At 46.5% G+C, this 18181-nt stretch overlaps 1 protein-coding gene across 1 annotated transcript; it reads left to right on the forward strand.

Annotated features, from left to right (window-relative positions):
• Positions 1 to 14107: 14107 nt before the first annotated feature.
• On the forward strand, positions 14108 to 15816 carry LOC100836239 (gibberellin 2-beta-dioxygenase). Its single transcript, XM_003565876.4, has one exon. The coding sequence runs from the start codon at positions 14267 to 14269 to the stop codon at positions 15416 to 15418; it is 1152 nt and encodes a 383-aa protein (XP_003565924.1). The 5' UTR covers positions 14108 to 14266; the 3' UTR covers positions 15419 to 15816.
• Positions 15817 to 18181: the final 2365 nt, after the last annotated feature.

Raw genomic sequence — 18181 nt, forward strand, 5'->3', positions numbered from 1 at the left:
TAGAACACGGCCCGTGTACTCCGCCTTTTGCAAGCCGGCAGTCACAGCCGACTCCCACCTCTTGCTCTGCACGGAGTTGTCGGAGGTTTCTGACATCTTGCTCTCCTCCCATTTGTGGGCATTTGCCTGTTATCATATAAGACAGGACGTGAGTCTATATGGATCAGGAGTGTCATAATTAAAGCCGAAAACAACTAAATGCACATGAACCCTTACCGTAAAAATTTGAACAGGCGGCTGCATTGGCTCAATGCCCGCCCACTCCTCGGGTGTCATGTGCGGACGTGCATATTCTCTAGCACGTTGGTCCTCCAACATGTCATGCACTGGAGGCACCCTGCCTGCCGCCTCGAGAATTCAGTACTGTTTGCGCCAGACCTTCTTCTTCCCCTCTTTCCCAGCACTCCCTAGCCTGTGGTTCAAGGGCTTCCTTGCGCGCAACGCTCTCATGCGTTCACTCTTCGCAATGAAGGCAGGGTCATATGATTCCTTCTTGAATTTTTCCCATTCGGCCTCATCAGTTACCGACGGCCATTTCTTCTTGATGATCTCGTAGGGTTTGTCCATCCACTTTCTAGCGGTGGTTTTCCAATTAGCAAGTCCATTGCGGACTGCTATGTTGACGGCCGTTAAAAATCGCTCGCGCCACTCGTCAGTGACTTGTAACCTCCTTGCAACGTCCGCGATGCACGTGTTTCTAACGACTTCGGAGATGTCACTCCACTCGTCGGTGATCTTGCAATACTTACGTGCAACGGCTCCACAGGTCGTTGCGAAGGCCTTTTGTGCCCTCTCAGGCGACTCCGGGCAGCCCCTCTTAGAGTGCCGGGTGACCACGTGACAGAACTCCTTCAAGTTGTTGTTGGGGAACGCGGTATGCTACGCTAGCACAAAATAAAATTTTCTACCGCTTCCGCCCGGATCAATGCTGTAGATAATGGATCACGAGATTACCACTAGACGCGCAGACCCGTAGCGGAAGTAGAGTCGATGTAGCGCGTCGATGCCGAGTAGTCGAACAGCCTGCTCCTCCTCGCCGATCCCACGAACAGTTCGTCCAAGCGCCGCAGGTGCAGCGCCTCCGAGGTATCCACACGTACAGGGAGGAACTCCGTGCGGCGGACTGCTAGATCCGATCGCAAGGCTTTGGGCGTGGAGGTGCGACGGCCGAGTCTAACTCGCGTCTGAACTGGGGTTCACCCTAGACGGGTTGGTCTCCTCCACTTATATAGACGTCCCTAGTGGGCTCAACACTTGAGGCCCATTAGGAGTCCAAGCCCGATACGAGTTGGATCCGATCCAACTCGGTTCCTACCCCTTAAGCGTGTGACCCTTCAGGTTCGCGGTCAGTCGGCCACGACTACAAGCTCGGACCGCGGGCCCGAGTAACACCTTACTCGTCCACTGGCACCGACTCAAGTCGATAGTTGGTAGCGGCGCCTAGCAGCACGTGCCAACTCCCGAGTAACCACAAGGTATATTGACGAACCATACAATGTGTCATATGCAACATTCCTTTTGCCTCGCGATATGTGTGTCGAGCTCAAGGCGAGTGCGTGTCATCCTTGTGGATAGCTCGAGTCTCTTCTCGTTCCTGTGATACAGATTCCCGAACGGGTTAACACTTAACCCAAGTCACATGGCCATGCTTTCCGAATCTGATCACTCGAGAGGGCCCAGAGATATCTCTCCGAACAGGAGGGGCAAATCCCATCTTGATCAACCATGACTCGCAGCATGCTTCTCAGCAAACCCGAAAACTACCTTTATAACCACCCAGTTACGGAGTAGCGTTTGGCAACCCCTAAGTAGGCCGATTCACATCCCAAGCTCATACGATGACCTCAGGTCTAGGACTGGCATATACATCGTACTTGAGACTAACAAATGACAATCATCTCGTTGTGTCTCAGTGCGGGTCTGTCCGACTCAACAATCTCATTTTCGAGTCCATGCTATCAGTCGGCAACACCTTGCCCTATGACTTGTGAAACATAGTCATCATACTGATTCACATTGCTAGTCTAGATTATGTATCCGCATAACCTCAATGACTAGGGACCATTAGAACAACATCATAGAATACATAGTCTCACAAACAAATCACGTATTTATTGATACATATCAGTGATGATGTTCAAGGACAATAACAATAACTCATGAATACATAGGAAATAACATCATCACATAATTGCCTCTAGGGCATATCTCCAACAGTTGTGGCTCCCCCTCGGCGTCTTCTTCCTTTGCTTCTTACCGGGAGTTTCAGAACTGTCTTCCACCCGTCGCTCGTTGTCGCGCTCTTCTGAACGAGAGCTACCTGAGCCAGAGCTGGCAATTTGCTCTCCCGATGAAGACTCTTCATTGACACGATCTACCTCCTCCCGATCAAGAACAGGTTTCTGGCTACTCTTGCCCATTTCGAACTATGCCATCAAAACCATCAAATATATATCGGCCGAAAATTTCGGCATGATCTATGCTAAAAAACTAGAAATTTTTCTCTACTAATAGCTCAAAACCTGCATAAAAAACCCACCCGCATATGTACCCCCTCGGCACGATGGCCGGCCCCTTCTCCAATGACCCGACACGATGGTCGGGCTCACAATTCATTACTCAATTCTCCAAAATAGCATATAAAACATCATGTATATAGCATATAAAAAACTACAATGCATATACTCATGTGTGCTATATATTATCAAATGCATATATTCATGTGTGCTATATATAAAAAATTACAATGGAAATGTACTAACCCTAAATTAACCCTACAATATACTAACCCTATATCAAATTCACAATATGTGTGCCCATCTAACTCAATTATCCACTACTACAAACTACAATGCTAATCCTAAATTAACATGCTTCTTTTCCTAAATCCTAACTTTAAATTAACAGCAACAAATCCTAACCCTAAATTAACTGGAACAAGTCCTAACCCTAACCCTAAATGAAGCTAAATCAGAGGAGAGGGAGGGAGGCAGAGGAGAAGGAGGCAGAGGAGGTAGAGAAGGCGTGCACCTGTCGCTCGGGGAGGACAGAGACGGCGCGGGCTCGGTGAGGAGGGAGACGGCGGCGCTCAGGGAGGAGGGAGAAGGCGGCGCGGGGTGGCAGCGGTCGGGGTGGCGACGGTCAGGGTCGACGGGCAAGGGGTCGATGGCGAGGACGAGGCTCGGGCTCGGGGACGACGGTGCTCGACGCGGGGCAGCGGGCTCGGGGTCGACGGTGGCGGCGGCGAAAAAATCCGGCAGCGCTTCGCTCTTCTAGGGTTAATCGCCCACTGTTGGTCGCTCCTTGTGTTGAGGACGCGCGGGCGGAATAACCCTAGATTTCACTAAGTGTTCCTTTATATACCCCATGCACAAGAGTAACGGGCGGATAAGGGAGGCGACTGTTACTGATGATCCTTCGATCATCAGTAACGGTCGCGCTAGAAAGCACCCGCCACTGATGTTCACCGAAGTGCAATGCCCATCTACTCATCAGTAACGGGCGCGTAGAAGCCTGACCGTTACTGATGAGTATAGGCACTCATCAGTAACGGACGCATAGCAGCCTGGCCGTTACTGATGAGTATAGGACATGGACTCCATTTCTCTAGTATTTGTACATCATGGAATTCATGTATTTAAAGTTTGATGAATAAATTCATGCATTTCTCTAGTATTTTTGCTAAATTAAATTCAAAAAATTCATCACATGCATACACAAAAATTCATCACATAATTTCACTTAGTACAAAGTTTGCATTAATATTCAGTACGAGTACATTTTTACAATGTGACTACTAGTGCTTCTTCTTCCTTCGGTAAGTCATAACTTGACTCCTCGCAGAACTGCTTCTGAGGTAGGGTTTTGTGGTATTTTCTCGCTCCCATCACTTCTTCTTTTCCCTCTCCTTTTCCTCGTTAATATCGTGCGTTCCGCTTTTTCATCATCTGCGGCGATCGTCGGATCATGGAAACCTTCGTAGTCTTCTTGTGAAGTAACTCCGTCCACTCCAACAATGCTTCTTTTCCCTCTTCTTACTATGACGCGGCCTTTATTTGCCGGGTCATCTATGTAAAAACCTGCTTGAATTGTTTAGCAAAGACCCATGGTTCCTCTCTTGCCAGGATTTTTCTCACGTCGACTTGTTCACGAGGGATCTCAGGTGGTAGCACCATCGTCGTGAACTTGTGACTTTCTTCTTTGCCACCTTTGGTCCATCTTACACGGAACATTGGGATCTTTGTGATCGAGTACTCCAATTCCCAGATCTCCTCGATAACGCCGAAGAACGCTTTGGTTTTGCTGTTGTCGTCGGTCGCGGTCTCAGAAGTCATGACTACACCACTATTTTGATACGTGCTTTTACGGTCCTGAGACACGGTGTAGAAGTTATAGCCGTTGATCGCATATGATTGCCAAGTAGAGACGTGATAAGTAGGTTCCCGTGTCAAGCATGCAACCGTTTCTTCTGATACATTGGTCATCTCCCTGCCGTACCAATAATTCTTCAGCCACCTTTCGAATGTTTTATTGTGCTCCCAATGGATCAAGACTTCTGCTCTTTTAAGGTTTTCATTTTGCAGTTGTTCCATGTGCATTTTCTGATAAGGCCGGCAGCAATCGGCAGTTTGCAACACAACCAAATGTGCTCTTTCAAAGTCAGCTTCCCTTCCTCTTCCATAGACATTAAGGTATGTATGTCCAAGGCCACCTTCGCCATCGAGCTTGCCCTTGTGCCGTGATTCGGGAACACCTATTGATTTCTGATCGGCCAACCAATCCGTGCAGAACTCGATGCACTCTTCTGCCCTAAAGCTTTTCACGATGCTACCTTCCGGACGCGATCTGTTACGAACGTACCGCTTCTGAACCCTGTTGTATCGTTCAGGGCCATACATGTTATGCAGGAACGAGGGCCCTAGGGACAAGATCTCATCGCATATGTGGATCACTAGATGGACCATGGTATCGAAGAATGATGGAGGGAAGAACATCTCGAGCTTGCACAGAATCTGTATCATAATATCCTTCAATATTTGGCATCGTCTAATGGTGATTGACTTCTGCGATATGCTGTCAAAAAAATCAGAAAGCTTCATGATTGTCTCCCTTACGTGCGGCTCCATGATACCTCTGATTGCGACTGGAAGTAACTGAGTGAGTATGACATGGTTGTCGTGAGACTTCATGCCAGATAGCTTGTGACTCTTCATGTCAACTAGATGCTTGATGCTCGACGAGTAGTTCGATGGGACTTTAACGCCCTCCAGACACTGGCACATCTTATTCAACTCGTCTTTGTACAGGTTGTAACATGAAAGACGACACCGCGTGGTCACCGTCAAGAAACCATTCTTGTCGGCTGCCGACACTTGATCTTTGCCCCACAACTCTTTCCTGATAGACATGAGTTGTAGGTCCTTCCGTGCATTGGGTCCATCTTTCGTCTTCTCTGGATTGTTCATCAACAACCCCAGCACGTTGTCGCATACATTTTTCTCCACGTGCATTACATCTATGCTGTGGCGGCATTCCAAATGTGCCTAGTACTCCAGGTCCCAGAATACGGACCTCCTTTTACACACGACGCCTTCAGGTTCCTTATATTTCTTCGCAGAAATCTTTCCGGGGACAACTTCAAGATCGTTCACAATTTCGAGGATTTGCATACCAGACTTCTCTTTCGGCGCTGTCCCGTGCTCCATCTTCCCATTGAACATTTCCTTGTCATCCCTCCAAGGGTCTTTAGCATCCAACCACTTTCGGTGGCACATGTAAACAATTTTGGATGAAGCGGGCAAGTTCTCCGATGTCGTGTTTTCCCCGCACTTTGTACGGGCCTTGTAGCCATGTGTCACCTGGCATGAAGTATTTCCATTCGCGGGGTAGTCATGCACGCAGGTCAGAAGTGCTGCTCTCATCGTGAAGTACTCCCTCCTGTTTGCGTCCCAAACCACTCTGCCAGGGTTCCAAAACTGCTTCAGCTCATCCTTCACTAGCTGCAGATACACATTTAGGTCAGCTCCCGGCTGCTTTGTACCCTGTATGAGCATGCACATGTGGATGTACTTTCTCTTCATGATTAACCATGGAGGAAGGTTGTAAACAAACAAGATCACTGGCGCTTGTTGTTCATAATTCCAAAAAGATTTATCCCGTCAGTGCTGAGACCGAGCCTCAGGTTTCTGGGCTCTGCCCCAAAATCAGGAAATGTCGTGTCGAAGTTCCTCCACTGAGTCCCATCGGCAGGGTGTCTTAGGACCCCAGCTTCCTCCACACGGTAGTGCCCGTCAGGATCGAATGCAGCCTGCGCCGGATCGTGATAGACGAGATACCTCGCGTCCTTAACGTTCTGCATCCAACGCTCAACTTGGCCACCTGCCGTAAGATACCAGACAGTCTTTGCCGGCCTGCCCTTCATCACTTCTTCCCCATCGTCTTCGCCAGCTCTGGCGTTTTTCTTCTTGTATCTCGATGCACCGCATATGTGGCAGCTCTCATGGTTCTCGTACTCTCCAATGTATACCATGCAGTCGTTTGGACATGATGATGTTTCACACAATCTAATTCAAGCGGGCATGTAATCTTCTTCGCCTCCTATGTGTTCTTGGGCAACTTGTTTGGTTGTGAAAAAACCGAAGCAAGGTAACTCAACAAGTTCGTGAAGCCCTTGTCTGCCAGCATGATGCTGCCTTCAGCCTCAAAAGTTCGAGCGTCACTTCGAGCACGTGGTTTTTTTTGCCAGCTCCATCATACAAGGGTGTATTTGCGCCCTCCAACAATTTTTTGAACTGAGCAGACTCTGCTTCATCTTCGGGGTCCTCCAGCTGCTCCCGTAGGTACGGGTCATCTAGCATTTCGGTAATCCTGTCTCGTGGAGCTCCTTCACCTTCCACATTAGCCTCCTCATCGACCCTTGTTTCTTCCTCGGAATCATTCGCCAGATCATACCGCAGGACATCATCATCTTCGCTACCGCTACCGACATCAACCACATCCTCCCCGTGACAAGTCCGGCGAGAATAATCTTCCACAAAACCCGATGCCATCACGTGCATCTGAACATCTTCAGGCTTCATCATGCATGTGTTTCCACATTTGCGACATGGACAATGCATCATCAAAAGTCATTTTTGTTCCATATCACCTTTCGCGACTCCAAAAAAGACCGTCCATTCGGTTATCCATTGAGCATTGATTCTTTCCTTGGCGTACATCCAAAAACGGTCTTTCGATCTACAACACAATACACAAGAAAACAAACAAAGCAAAATAGTTGGCATAATCATTGACAAGGGAATTAAGGTGTTAATTAACCGGAGCTAACTAAAAATTTGAAATTAGAGACATTCGGAGAGAAATTGGAGGCCGGCGAGAAAGATCGAGAGGGAGAGAGAGCTCGCAAGCGACAGGAAAGCTCCGGGCGACGACGAGGAGGCTGCATTTTGGCCGGCGGCCGCGGAGCTCAAAAATTTGAAATTGGGGAACTTCGGAGAGAAATTGGAGGCCGGCGAGAGAGATCGGGAGGGAGAGATAGATCGGGAGAGAGATCGGGAGGGAGAGATAGATCGGGAGAGAGAGGGAAGCTTCGGGGTCGAGAATCAGAGCTCGCTGGCCGTCGGAGCTCCAAAAATGGAGATCGGCAGCCATGGCCGCCCGCCAGCCATGGAGACGGCGCCGCCGACGCGAGGGGGAGAGAGGAGGAAGGGGGAGGGAGGAGGGGCTACCTGGGGGGCTCGCCGGCGGCCATGGCGTCGTCGGGCAGCGCCTCGCTGTCGCCGGAAGTGAAGGAGCCACAGCTCGTCCGTTACGACGCGCAGCGCGACGAGCTGCGGCTCTGCCCAACGAATTTAAATCGCGACGCATCAGTGGCGATCGGGAAACGGGCGACCGTTACTGATAATCGTGGACACATCAGTAACGGTCGCGTTGGGTCGACCGTTACTGATGCGTGGTTCATCAGTGGCGGTCCCCTTGCGCGACCGCCACTGATGTACGGCTGGGCGGGGACGGGCAAAGCCCGTTGTGTTCATCAGTAACGGTCGCGGCCGCGACCGACACTGATGTTATTCATCAGTAACGGTCACGCCGGACCCGTTACTGATGTGCCGTTGCATATAGACCATTTTGTAGTAGTGTAGATGTGACTATGTCGCAGCTGACTCAATCGCTTGATTTTTAGTTTAAGCAAAAAACGCTTAAATCTAAGTTGACACATCATGACATCAAAGCCATTGAAATACGGTTTTGCTATATCTGAATTGTCTGATTTTTAGCTAGAGATCAGATGATTCCTCAACCATTGGATATGTTTTTACGCTTTAACATTCAGAACGAACGATGAAAGGAAAAGAGTGGGATGGCTTCCAAATAATAATTGAACGGTTGTGATACATCAACTGAGATTTCACTATTTTTCTTAAAAATTGGGCAACTAAGATATAGCCACATCCATTGAAATACGGTCTATCCGCAGTTGTCCTATCCTCCCTCTCCCACGTTCTGTCGTTGTATTAAGATGTGATCGTCAAGCAAATCGACTGTTCGCTGACTAAAAAATGTACAAGTTTCTTATACCAAAACCGGCAACGCTTAATTCTATCCGAACAACTTAATTGTCTTTGCACAACTGCACTGGTATGTTTCTCCTTCTAATAAACGCGAAGAGACAACACCCGTACGTACGGATGCAACAGCGACATCGGTGGACCACGGCACGGACACACCTACACCAGGGAGTAGTTGTGTATGGGCGCAATACGTACGGACAGTTTTTGTACGGTATTTGTAGCTTGCGCGCCACAGGTGAATGTCACGTTCCCAGGTAGGAGACATGCACGTCTATGTAGCTTTTGGGCTGCAGCAACATCCATCTCCATCTCTTTATGACTTTATCTACTCGCTCTGGCCACCTCTCTTCAAACGACTTAAATTTGTCTAAAAATAAACGTATCTATATACTAAACGGTTTTGCTATTGATAAGTCGCGATCAATTGACATGTGAGCCATCGGATCGTAATCCAATATATAATACTTCCTCCGTTTCATAACTCTTGTCTCAAATTTGCCTAAAAATGAATGTATCCATTCCTAAAAAACGTTTAGTTACATGTAATATTTTAACGACTTAGAAATAGCCACACCATATATACTAAAATACTTCTAGATACATGTAATATTTAGGCACTTCACATTGGACGGAGTAAGTAATAATTTTCAAGCGAAAAATTAATTGGGCCTATTTCTATATTCACTCGTGTCATCTCCAACAAGGTACTAGTTAGTACCAGTACTAAAAAATTTCTCTCCTTTTTTCAATGTGTTTCAATTTTTTTCTTATTTATTTCTTTTTTTGATAGACCCACGTGTCATCTTCTTTGTTGTCTTGATATCCGTGTAGTACATGTTATTTTTCAAACGACCATTATTTGGTTGTGTCATTCTTCTCTCATTTACATTGACCACTAATTTTCTTGGTACCTGTGTAGTATCTCTTGTGGGATGCCTTTTGCAACCTTGGGTCAGCCAGCCATGCGTGATTCCAGCAAGGCCGATACACGCACGGCCTACCAAGACATGGATTGGGAACCTACGATGAGCTTTAGCCTTTAGCCCATGCTATATGGATAATTGATTTTGGTTCTCATGGATCGAGCAGCGGAGACTTATTAACGCAAGGCTTTGCCAAAAATCAAGCTCATCGTTGATAGTATGATCTTGTAGCCTGAACTAAAATAATGTATTTGTAAAATGAAAAAAAGGTCGTAAGGAAGAATAAAATGGTTTCCTATGCTGCTATGTGCTATCGACGGATGCGTCGTCTAATCGTTGCTATGGACCATACAGATGCGGCATGACATCTCGACATCCATCTGGAGTTAAATTCCAGTCCTCTGTTATATAGTAAAAGCAATATGAAGAGTATTGAGGAGAGGTTTCACGTTGATTCACGTCACCTCAATTAGTTTGACCGTTGGATAGAAGATCCGAGGATCATAAATTGTTTGTCCAAACATATGTTACGTTGCTAAATCCTCTAGAGTCCCACACGATTTCCGTTAAAAAAATATGTCACATTAAAACATGTCACGTTATCGCACTAAATCCCGCCCCTCACGATTTCCATTAAAAACAAAGAACCGGACTCTTGGTTTTATACGCGCTTTGCACGGACGGTACAGAAGATCGATTAACAGCAGAGCAATTAAAACTTCCTTTCAAAAAAAAAAATTAACACGTACGATAAATTCTCGGCAGATCTAACACCAGTTCCCACCAGTCCATATCTTTCTATGCGCGTTCAACAGCAGTATCTGTCAATCTATTATGTTATCTATTTTTATCTAGGAAACCATGCCGCGGCACGACGATGCGCGCACGACGCCCAGCTGAGCAGCTCCTGTTGTGCTTGCAATGCAGTCTTACGCAAGAAAAAAAAGAGAGGATGCATGCATCTCTAGGTCCAGTGCAGCACCATGCAGACGGCGTCGCGCACGGAGGCAAACTAGCTGAACTGCGAGCGTTAGTTCTGTTTTATCTATTCTATCGTTACTCCTTCGATTTGAGTGTCACTGAATTTGTACAAAATACTAAATTAACAACACTTATTATGGATCGGAATAAGTAAATATAAAAAGCAATATGAGCAGCACCGAGGAGAGGCACCGCACTCATCCACCTCATCCTAATTATCTGGTCCGTTAGAACTGATATTCGATGGTTAACATTTAGGGAGTAGGATATATCTAATGGGTTGGACAAAACATCATTCAAGGCCCACATAGGCCTAATATTCCATATAAGCCAAAAGTCTATTTGTATTGTGCCAAACGTAACATACTACGTTCTACGACAAATATGTATGATATCACAACTTTTTTTCATTATTTTTTGTAATGGATCGCGAGAATATTAAGTAGTAAACTATTCATTATCTTTTATCTATATTATGAAAGCACGAGGAGGGCTATGAGGGGAGGCACCATGCTGATCCACATAATCTAAATTATTTTAACCGTTAAATCTCATATTTGATGACTACGATTTAATTAGGTGGATATATCTGATGGGTCAAAGACTAAACATCAAAGTGATTTGAGACCAACATAGGCCCAATATGCTAGATAGGCCAAATAGTTCTTTACATGATTCCAAACGCACAAATGACCAATCAGTTTGATTTGCATCATCTGAATTGTTTAAACCGTTATATAATAAAGCACAGTATAGGGCACTAGCGTTGATCCACATAATCTGAATTATTGAAACTATTAGATCTTGATTTGTATGGTGTCAAAAACAATATGCAAAGACCGTTGCACGATCAATATGTTAAGACCTCTCAACTTTATTTCCCTTATATGTCTTCTGAATCATGAGAATATTAGGTAGTAAACCTAGCTCCATTCATCATAATCTATATTTATGCAAGAGGATTAATTATCAACGAGCGTTTAAAGAATTAAAAAAACATTTTTTAGGATTACGAGAATATGAAGTAGTAACCTCCTCTCAATCCGTCATAATCAATATTTATGAAAGGATTATTTATTAACAAGCATTTAAAGAATTATAATTGTACATCCTAACACGTAAACAGAACATATTGCATTAATGATTAAAAAAAGTTACGACCATGGGCAGATCCACCTTGGGGGCACCATGGACACGTGCCCAGGTTTCTGGGTTGTGTATCCAAAAGGGAAGCAACGACTCTAATGGTGTCACGTGGCAGAATTGTGAAGCTTAAGCCCGAGCACATAGGCTATAGACTTAGGCTAGCTCCACCAATGGTTATGACATGACCATTTTTTCAATGTTTTCGACAGATAAGAGAATATAAAGTAGTAAGCTCACCTCTATTCATTATAATCTACGTCTATATTTTTGCAAAGGTGAGTTATTAACGGTCATTTAAAGAATTACAACTCTACATGCTAACATGTGATCCTAAAGTTAACTATGGATACTAATTAACATCATATATGAGCGACTAACTAGATATCGAATAAAAAACAATTACTAATCAAATATCACTACAAAGCCAAAAGGCAAATGACTAGCTCACGATCTAAACTTTGATCAAGTATAGATAAAATAATCATGTAAAAGACCTCACATAAGGATTTATTATTAAAAAAATCTACTTATATAGCTTGGCATACACACAACACGTCAGTGCAAACAAGTGATTGACTAATCCAGCTTGTGAAGTTTAAACTTTTGTAAATAATAATATACACAATCAGTCGTCTCATGATCAGTCATCTCAGGTGCGACCATCATCTCACAACAATCAATTAGTTTAACGCACACATTGATCAACCAATCAGGCTCACATTGTAAACTTAAAATTGTGAATTACGATCTAAAGCCACATAAAAATAAAACGTTGCGTCATATTCAAAACACAATAATTTCATACTTCTAAGAGTAGTGTGATTAGTTAAATGTGCTTTCCTAGATGTAGGTTTTGTTAGTTGATCTGCCTTTATAGCTATTGTTGTTGTTCTCGACAACAATTAGAGTAAGGGGTGCCAATGCTCGATGGCACAAGTGCGGGTGTAAATGTAGGGCGTGTACGCCGGCCTTATAGCGAAGGTTGTCGTACACTTGGACAAGTTGACACGTCAATATTTTTTGAATATGTTCGGTCGACCCTGCAGGTGCGACTTAATCCTATGTTAGGAAAAGCTTCGAGGGGGTTGTTAGCCGAGGGTTTGGGCCGAGCGGATCTTCCCAAGACACCTTTAGGCGAGAGGTCCGTCGGGGCCGCTCGTACTTGGACCGAACGCGTATTTCCAAGTATCGAGGTTAGGATTCCCTCGGAACTCTAACCCAACCCCTTCTCCTTCGAGTCCGGGCCGAACGCGTCTTCCCGGATCTCGAAACTAGAGCTCTTTGCAAGAGACTCTAGCCCTCTCCCTTGAGTTTATTCAAGTGAGAGTGAATGATACATGCCCTCATGTGGGGTATTTAAAGCCTAGGGGTCCATGACAAATGACCATGGCTACCCTTGAGGGAGAGAGAAAAGTGGAGGCAAAAGGATAAAAGTAGGTCCTTTGGTCCATAGCTTTTGTGTGCACCATGAGAGAAAAGTAGGGTTTGGTCCATGGTCCACCATGGACCAAGGGCCCTCCTCTCACTTTTCTTGCTCCCCACTCTAACTCATTTGACCCCTTGACCATGGCATGAGAGGCTTGACTTGTTGACTAGTTTTCCTCTGCCACGTAGGATTGACCGCGCCACGTAGGTGTCTTTGACTCGTGCTTGCGGAATGTTGACTTGGTCGCCATCACATAGGATTTACGGCTCGGCCCATATAAGGGTTTATTTTACTACTATTCTTCAAATTTTATTTGAGTGTATATGTGTAGTGAGGTTTATTAATTTTGCATTTCGAAAAAATCAATCGTGAACATGGTTCGTGAAGGAACTTTTAATTTCCTATTTTCATACTGGTCTAATAGCACATACCAGTGACATGCCTTTGTCATTTTTTTGTGCTTTAAAAATAATACAAATACAATAATAAATATCTTTAATAAAGATGTTTTGCACGGGACACCTTGCTAGTTCTTTAATTAATGCAAAAAAGGGAAATATCAGGAAAACATAGCTTATGCATTTTTTTTGTAAATCCGGTACGCATATCCATTTAACTGGTTTAAGTAACACTAAAGTAACATATCTTGGAGGGAAGCGCCGTCGCCGCGTCGTATAATTGCCTTAAAAAAAAGATACTCTTTCCGTTTCATAATTTTTATCTCAAAATTTGCCCCCAAAATAATGTATTTATTTATAAGAAATGTTTAGATTCATGTAATATTTCGACAAAAATTATTAAACTGAGGGAGTATCTCTTGTCCGTCGAGCACATACTGCATAAGCATGCACACGCAGGTTGTGTCTCTGGTCTCTTCTGCGGTCATTTGCAGTTTCGCGCTAAACTGACTAACGAACACTTCAAAGTTTAAAAAAATAAAAAAAAAAATAGCGAGAGCACCTGGTTGCGGGCTTGCTGCAGGAGCTCAAAGTTAAATTGATGCTCCTGTCGCCTATATATACGAGCCAGTAGCTCCTTCATCACAGCATCAAGATCACCACCACAAGTGCATCTGTGCAAAGCGTGAAAAACAGAGCAAAACATCCTCTGCCTCAGCCCGCGAAGCCAGCTCCTCTCCCCTGTTCCTACTCTGTTTCCCTCACTCACTGACTCACTCGAGAGTTCCTAGTGGAACGCGAGGCTTTGCTCGGGACCCGGCCATGGTGGCGATCAAGGCGCCGAGCTCCATCGACCACGCGAACCCGCTGACCAAGTCCCCCAAGGCCGCAGCAGCAGCAGCAGCAGCGATCCCGACGGTGGACCTGTCGTCCCCGGGCGCGGCGAGGGCCGTGGCGGATGCCTGCCGCGGCGTGGGCTTCTTCCGGGCCACCAACCACGGCATCCCCAGCTCGCTCGCCGCAGCGCTCGAGGCCCGCGCCATGGCCTTCTTCGCGCTCCCGCACGAAGACAAGGTGGACGCCACCATTGCCGCGGCCGCCCGGAGGCCCTTCGGGTACGGCAGCAGGAGCATCGGCTCCAACGGCGACGTCGGCTGGCTCGAGTACCTCCTCCTCTCCCTCGGCTCAAACTCAAACTCCAGCTCCATCCCAGGAGCTTCCTCCCTCCCGCCATCGCTCCGGGCGGCGCTGGAGGAGTACACGGGAGCGGTGAGGAACGCGAGCGGGAAGGTGCTGGAGCTAATGGCGGAGGGGCTGGGGATGCAGGAGAGATGTGCGCTGAGAAGGATGGTGGATGGAAGCGAGGAAGAGCTTGTCAGGGTGAACCATTACCCGCCGACCAAGGAAGAAGACTGCGTGGCGGGGATGACGGGGTTCGGGGAGCACACGGACCCGCAGATCATCTCCCTGCTCCGGTCCAACCGCACGGCCGGGCTCCAGATTAAGCTCCAAGGACCCGACGCGCCATGGGTCAACGTGGCTCCCGACCCGGATTCCCTCTTCGTCAACGTCGGCGACTGCTTGCAGGTGCTGACGAACGGGCGGTTCAGGAGCGTGAAGCACAGGGTGGTGGCGCCGGAAGGGGCGCAGGCGTCGAGGCTGTCGGTGATCTACTTCGGCGGGCCGGCGCCGGCGCAGAGGATCGCGCCGCTGCCGGAGCTGATGAGGGAGGGCGAGCAGAGCCTCTACAGGGACTTCACCTGGGGGGAGTACAAGGCGGCTGCCTACAAGACCCGCCTCGGCGACAACCGCCTCGGCCCCTACGAGCTGCGCAACGTCGCAGATACTAATCCGACGGCTCTGATCACCGCCTCCAAGGAACCCACAGCCGCCGATCACTGCTGCAGCAACAGCAGCAGCAGCAGCGCCGCCTGCGTCGTCGTCCAGCCGCCGCACGTAGCACAAGTGCACTAGCTAAGCTAGCTGATGTCCGGCCGGCGGCTACTGTCGATCGTTGGTCGGTCGTTTGATGTGTAATCCAGATGTGGTAACTAAAGCTAGCTGTACGTGTGCCTGCCTGCTTTCCCAGCCCAAAATTGGCATGCGCCTGCGAAAATGCCTCTCCCGCATGCTCTGCTTCGTCCCGGTTTCAGTTTGTCCTTTCTGGGAAAACATTTGTAACTTCCGCTAGTAGTAGTAGTAGGCTCGTAGCTGCAAGCCTGCAAGTGTGCTGCACCCTTTTGTCACCGGCAGTTTAACAGCTTGAATCGCACGCTATATGCTGCCTGGTGTACTGTAAATTAACGGCCCTATTGTTCCGATTGTCTTTGTGTGTTACTTACTTCTAGAGTACAAGTTAACTGGAGTACTAAGTGACAACGTTGTAAAAAAGCCCCCCTCTTCGCTTCTTTGGGGCCTTTTGTGCCGTATAAGAAGTTAAGTACTTCAGAGGAAGAAGGAAACAGTTCAGTTTAGATTCTACACGGTGCCAACCCCCGATGCATCATCAAGACATCAAGGTTCAGATCAGACGACAGGGCTCGAGCCGTGCTCGGTAACAGCTCACGTCCGCTTGTTACAACTAGACGAGCCCCGTACGTTGTCGTGGAAATTTTTAGTTAACATACGTGAGCCCACGTTGTTGAGAACATACATGAATGAAAAATAGCAACAAAAGAGTATTCAGTGAAATGTATAATGGAATTGTATGATAAATTATAGATCATTCACTTAGTAAAAATAGCTTGATGAAAAATAGCATGCATGCATGTGCAAAAAATATGAGTGTTTCACTAAATAGATATGAACAAATTAATAGTGTGATGATGTGGCATGCTTGCATGTTGAGAGAAATCAAGTAGCAGTAGCATGTTCTTCTCCTTAGATATGGAAGATTAGTGCTGTGCGTGGTACGGTTCGAGCTGATCCAAGAGAAACGTGGTATCTACGGATCGGATGTTCGGTTTACAAAAAAAATCGGAACAACTAAATCCTATCCAATTGAACCATTGATTCACCGGTTCGAACCTTCCTGTTCCTCAGGCCGAGGCAGCGATTGATCTCTCCAATTCCTCGATTTGCTGCTGCTGCCGCCGCCGCCGCTAAGCCCCACCGTGGTCGCCGCCGCCGTCTCCTTCAGTGCAAGTGATCACAGTTCGCACCGCCTGCAAATCCGCTCCCTCCCCACCCCCTCAGCGGCTCGCCGCCTTCAAAGCCGAAGCCAAGACGACTCCGCCGCTAAGACCATCGGCGGCCGCCTCCGCATCCCACGCCGCCACCGGGTGGATTCGTCTCCATCGCGCCGGCGCCCCCAACTCCCCGCCAACCTCCACCATTACCCTGCTGTCGATTCAGCGAGATTGAAGTTTTTCTACCTCCGTCCCAGGCGCGCACTGCAGCCGAGCAGGCGACGAAAATAACTCCTCCATTACCCTGCTGTCGGCAACCTTCTTCGAGCTTTGAGCTATTCGGCTTTTCCGGCCTGCAGCAGAGCAGCCGACGAGAGCCCTCTGGCAAGACGAAGCATGCTGTTCTTTTCGGTATGCAGTATGCGCAGGCAATTTAGGTTCGAACCAAAAGATCCATTGGATCGTGTGGATCACGGATGCTGCTCCAATGGATCGAACCTTTTTACTCCCTTGCACCCTAGGTACGTGAAGTTTGGTGCGGTTCAGAGCCGGTACGAGCCACGCCCACCCCTAGTTACAATCCGTTTTACTAAACCAACTAGTGGAATGTCCGTGCTTCGTGACGGCTGATGTTCAACATATAATGGAAACGAATATTGAAAAGAAGGTGCATATCGTTTGCACGGAATACATATCGGCCATACCCAATTGCTATGATAACAAAATTCGACAATACCAAAACATTGAAAAACGACGATAAATAATATGAGAACTCAAGAATACAGAACTTGGTTCATACATAGGATGCGGTACAAACAGATCTATCTAAAGTACCACATTAAATAACATCAAAGAAAGGTAAACTGGAACCAACCTATAATAGGGCAAGCTTGTTCAAGTATATTACAATAAAAATATGCCTGGAAGGCAAATTGGAAACAAAGATCATGATTAGTGACAACAAAAACACTTACCACATCTATTAGCTGATGAAATGGTAGGAGCAAACCTTCACTAACAGCATACAAGAACGATGTCGCCATTCTCTACAGCCTCCCAGATATTTTCAAGCCTCTCATTCCTACAAGGACTTGAGTTGATATTAACAACTGGCACAGTTTGGTACCTCTTTTGTACAGTAGGATAGAATCACATAAGGTAGATTATATGTATCCTGGAGGTTATGGTAGATTAATATAGACAACTTGTAACATATACATTTTTATATTAGTGATATACAAGAAATGGAAGTTGAAGGACTCAGCTACTTATGGCTAATGAATTTGTTCAGGGTTCAGAAGACCGTAACCGGATGGTTTGAGTTTCCAACGCATTTGCAGCATTGCCTTTTTCAAATTTTAGTAAGCCCCAAAATTACACCACTGAAATTAAGCAACCAAACTCAGTAAAGGGATACGTTCAAAATGCAGATATTACCTTATTACATCCAAACAAAACGTATGAAATATCATGTTTATGGGAATTCCTAGATTAGTGTGAATAGTCCCAAGAGGAGCAACAATATCACCAACATCCTCCCCGGAAGGCCGAAACATGGCCCTTATAGATTTGGGATAACACAACAAACCTACAGATGCAAAGCATGACA

This window comes from Brachypodium distachyon, chromosome 2 (assembly GCF_000005505.3).
Source record: "Brachypodium distachyon strain Bd21 chromosome 2, Brachypodium_distachyon_v3.0, whole genome shotgun sequence".
In the NCBI taxonomy this organism is placed as follows: domain Eukaryota; kingdom Viridiplantae; phylum Streptophyta; class Magnoliopsida; order Poales; family Poaceae; genus Brachypodium; species Brachypodium distachyon.

Coding starts and splice junctions, on each gene's coding strand:
- LOC100836239 (XM_003565876.4), top strand. CDS start 14,267: ATGGTGGCGATCAAGGCGCCGAGCTCCATCGACCACGCGAACCCGCTG.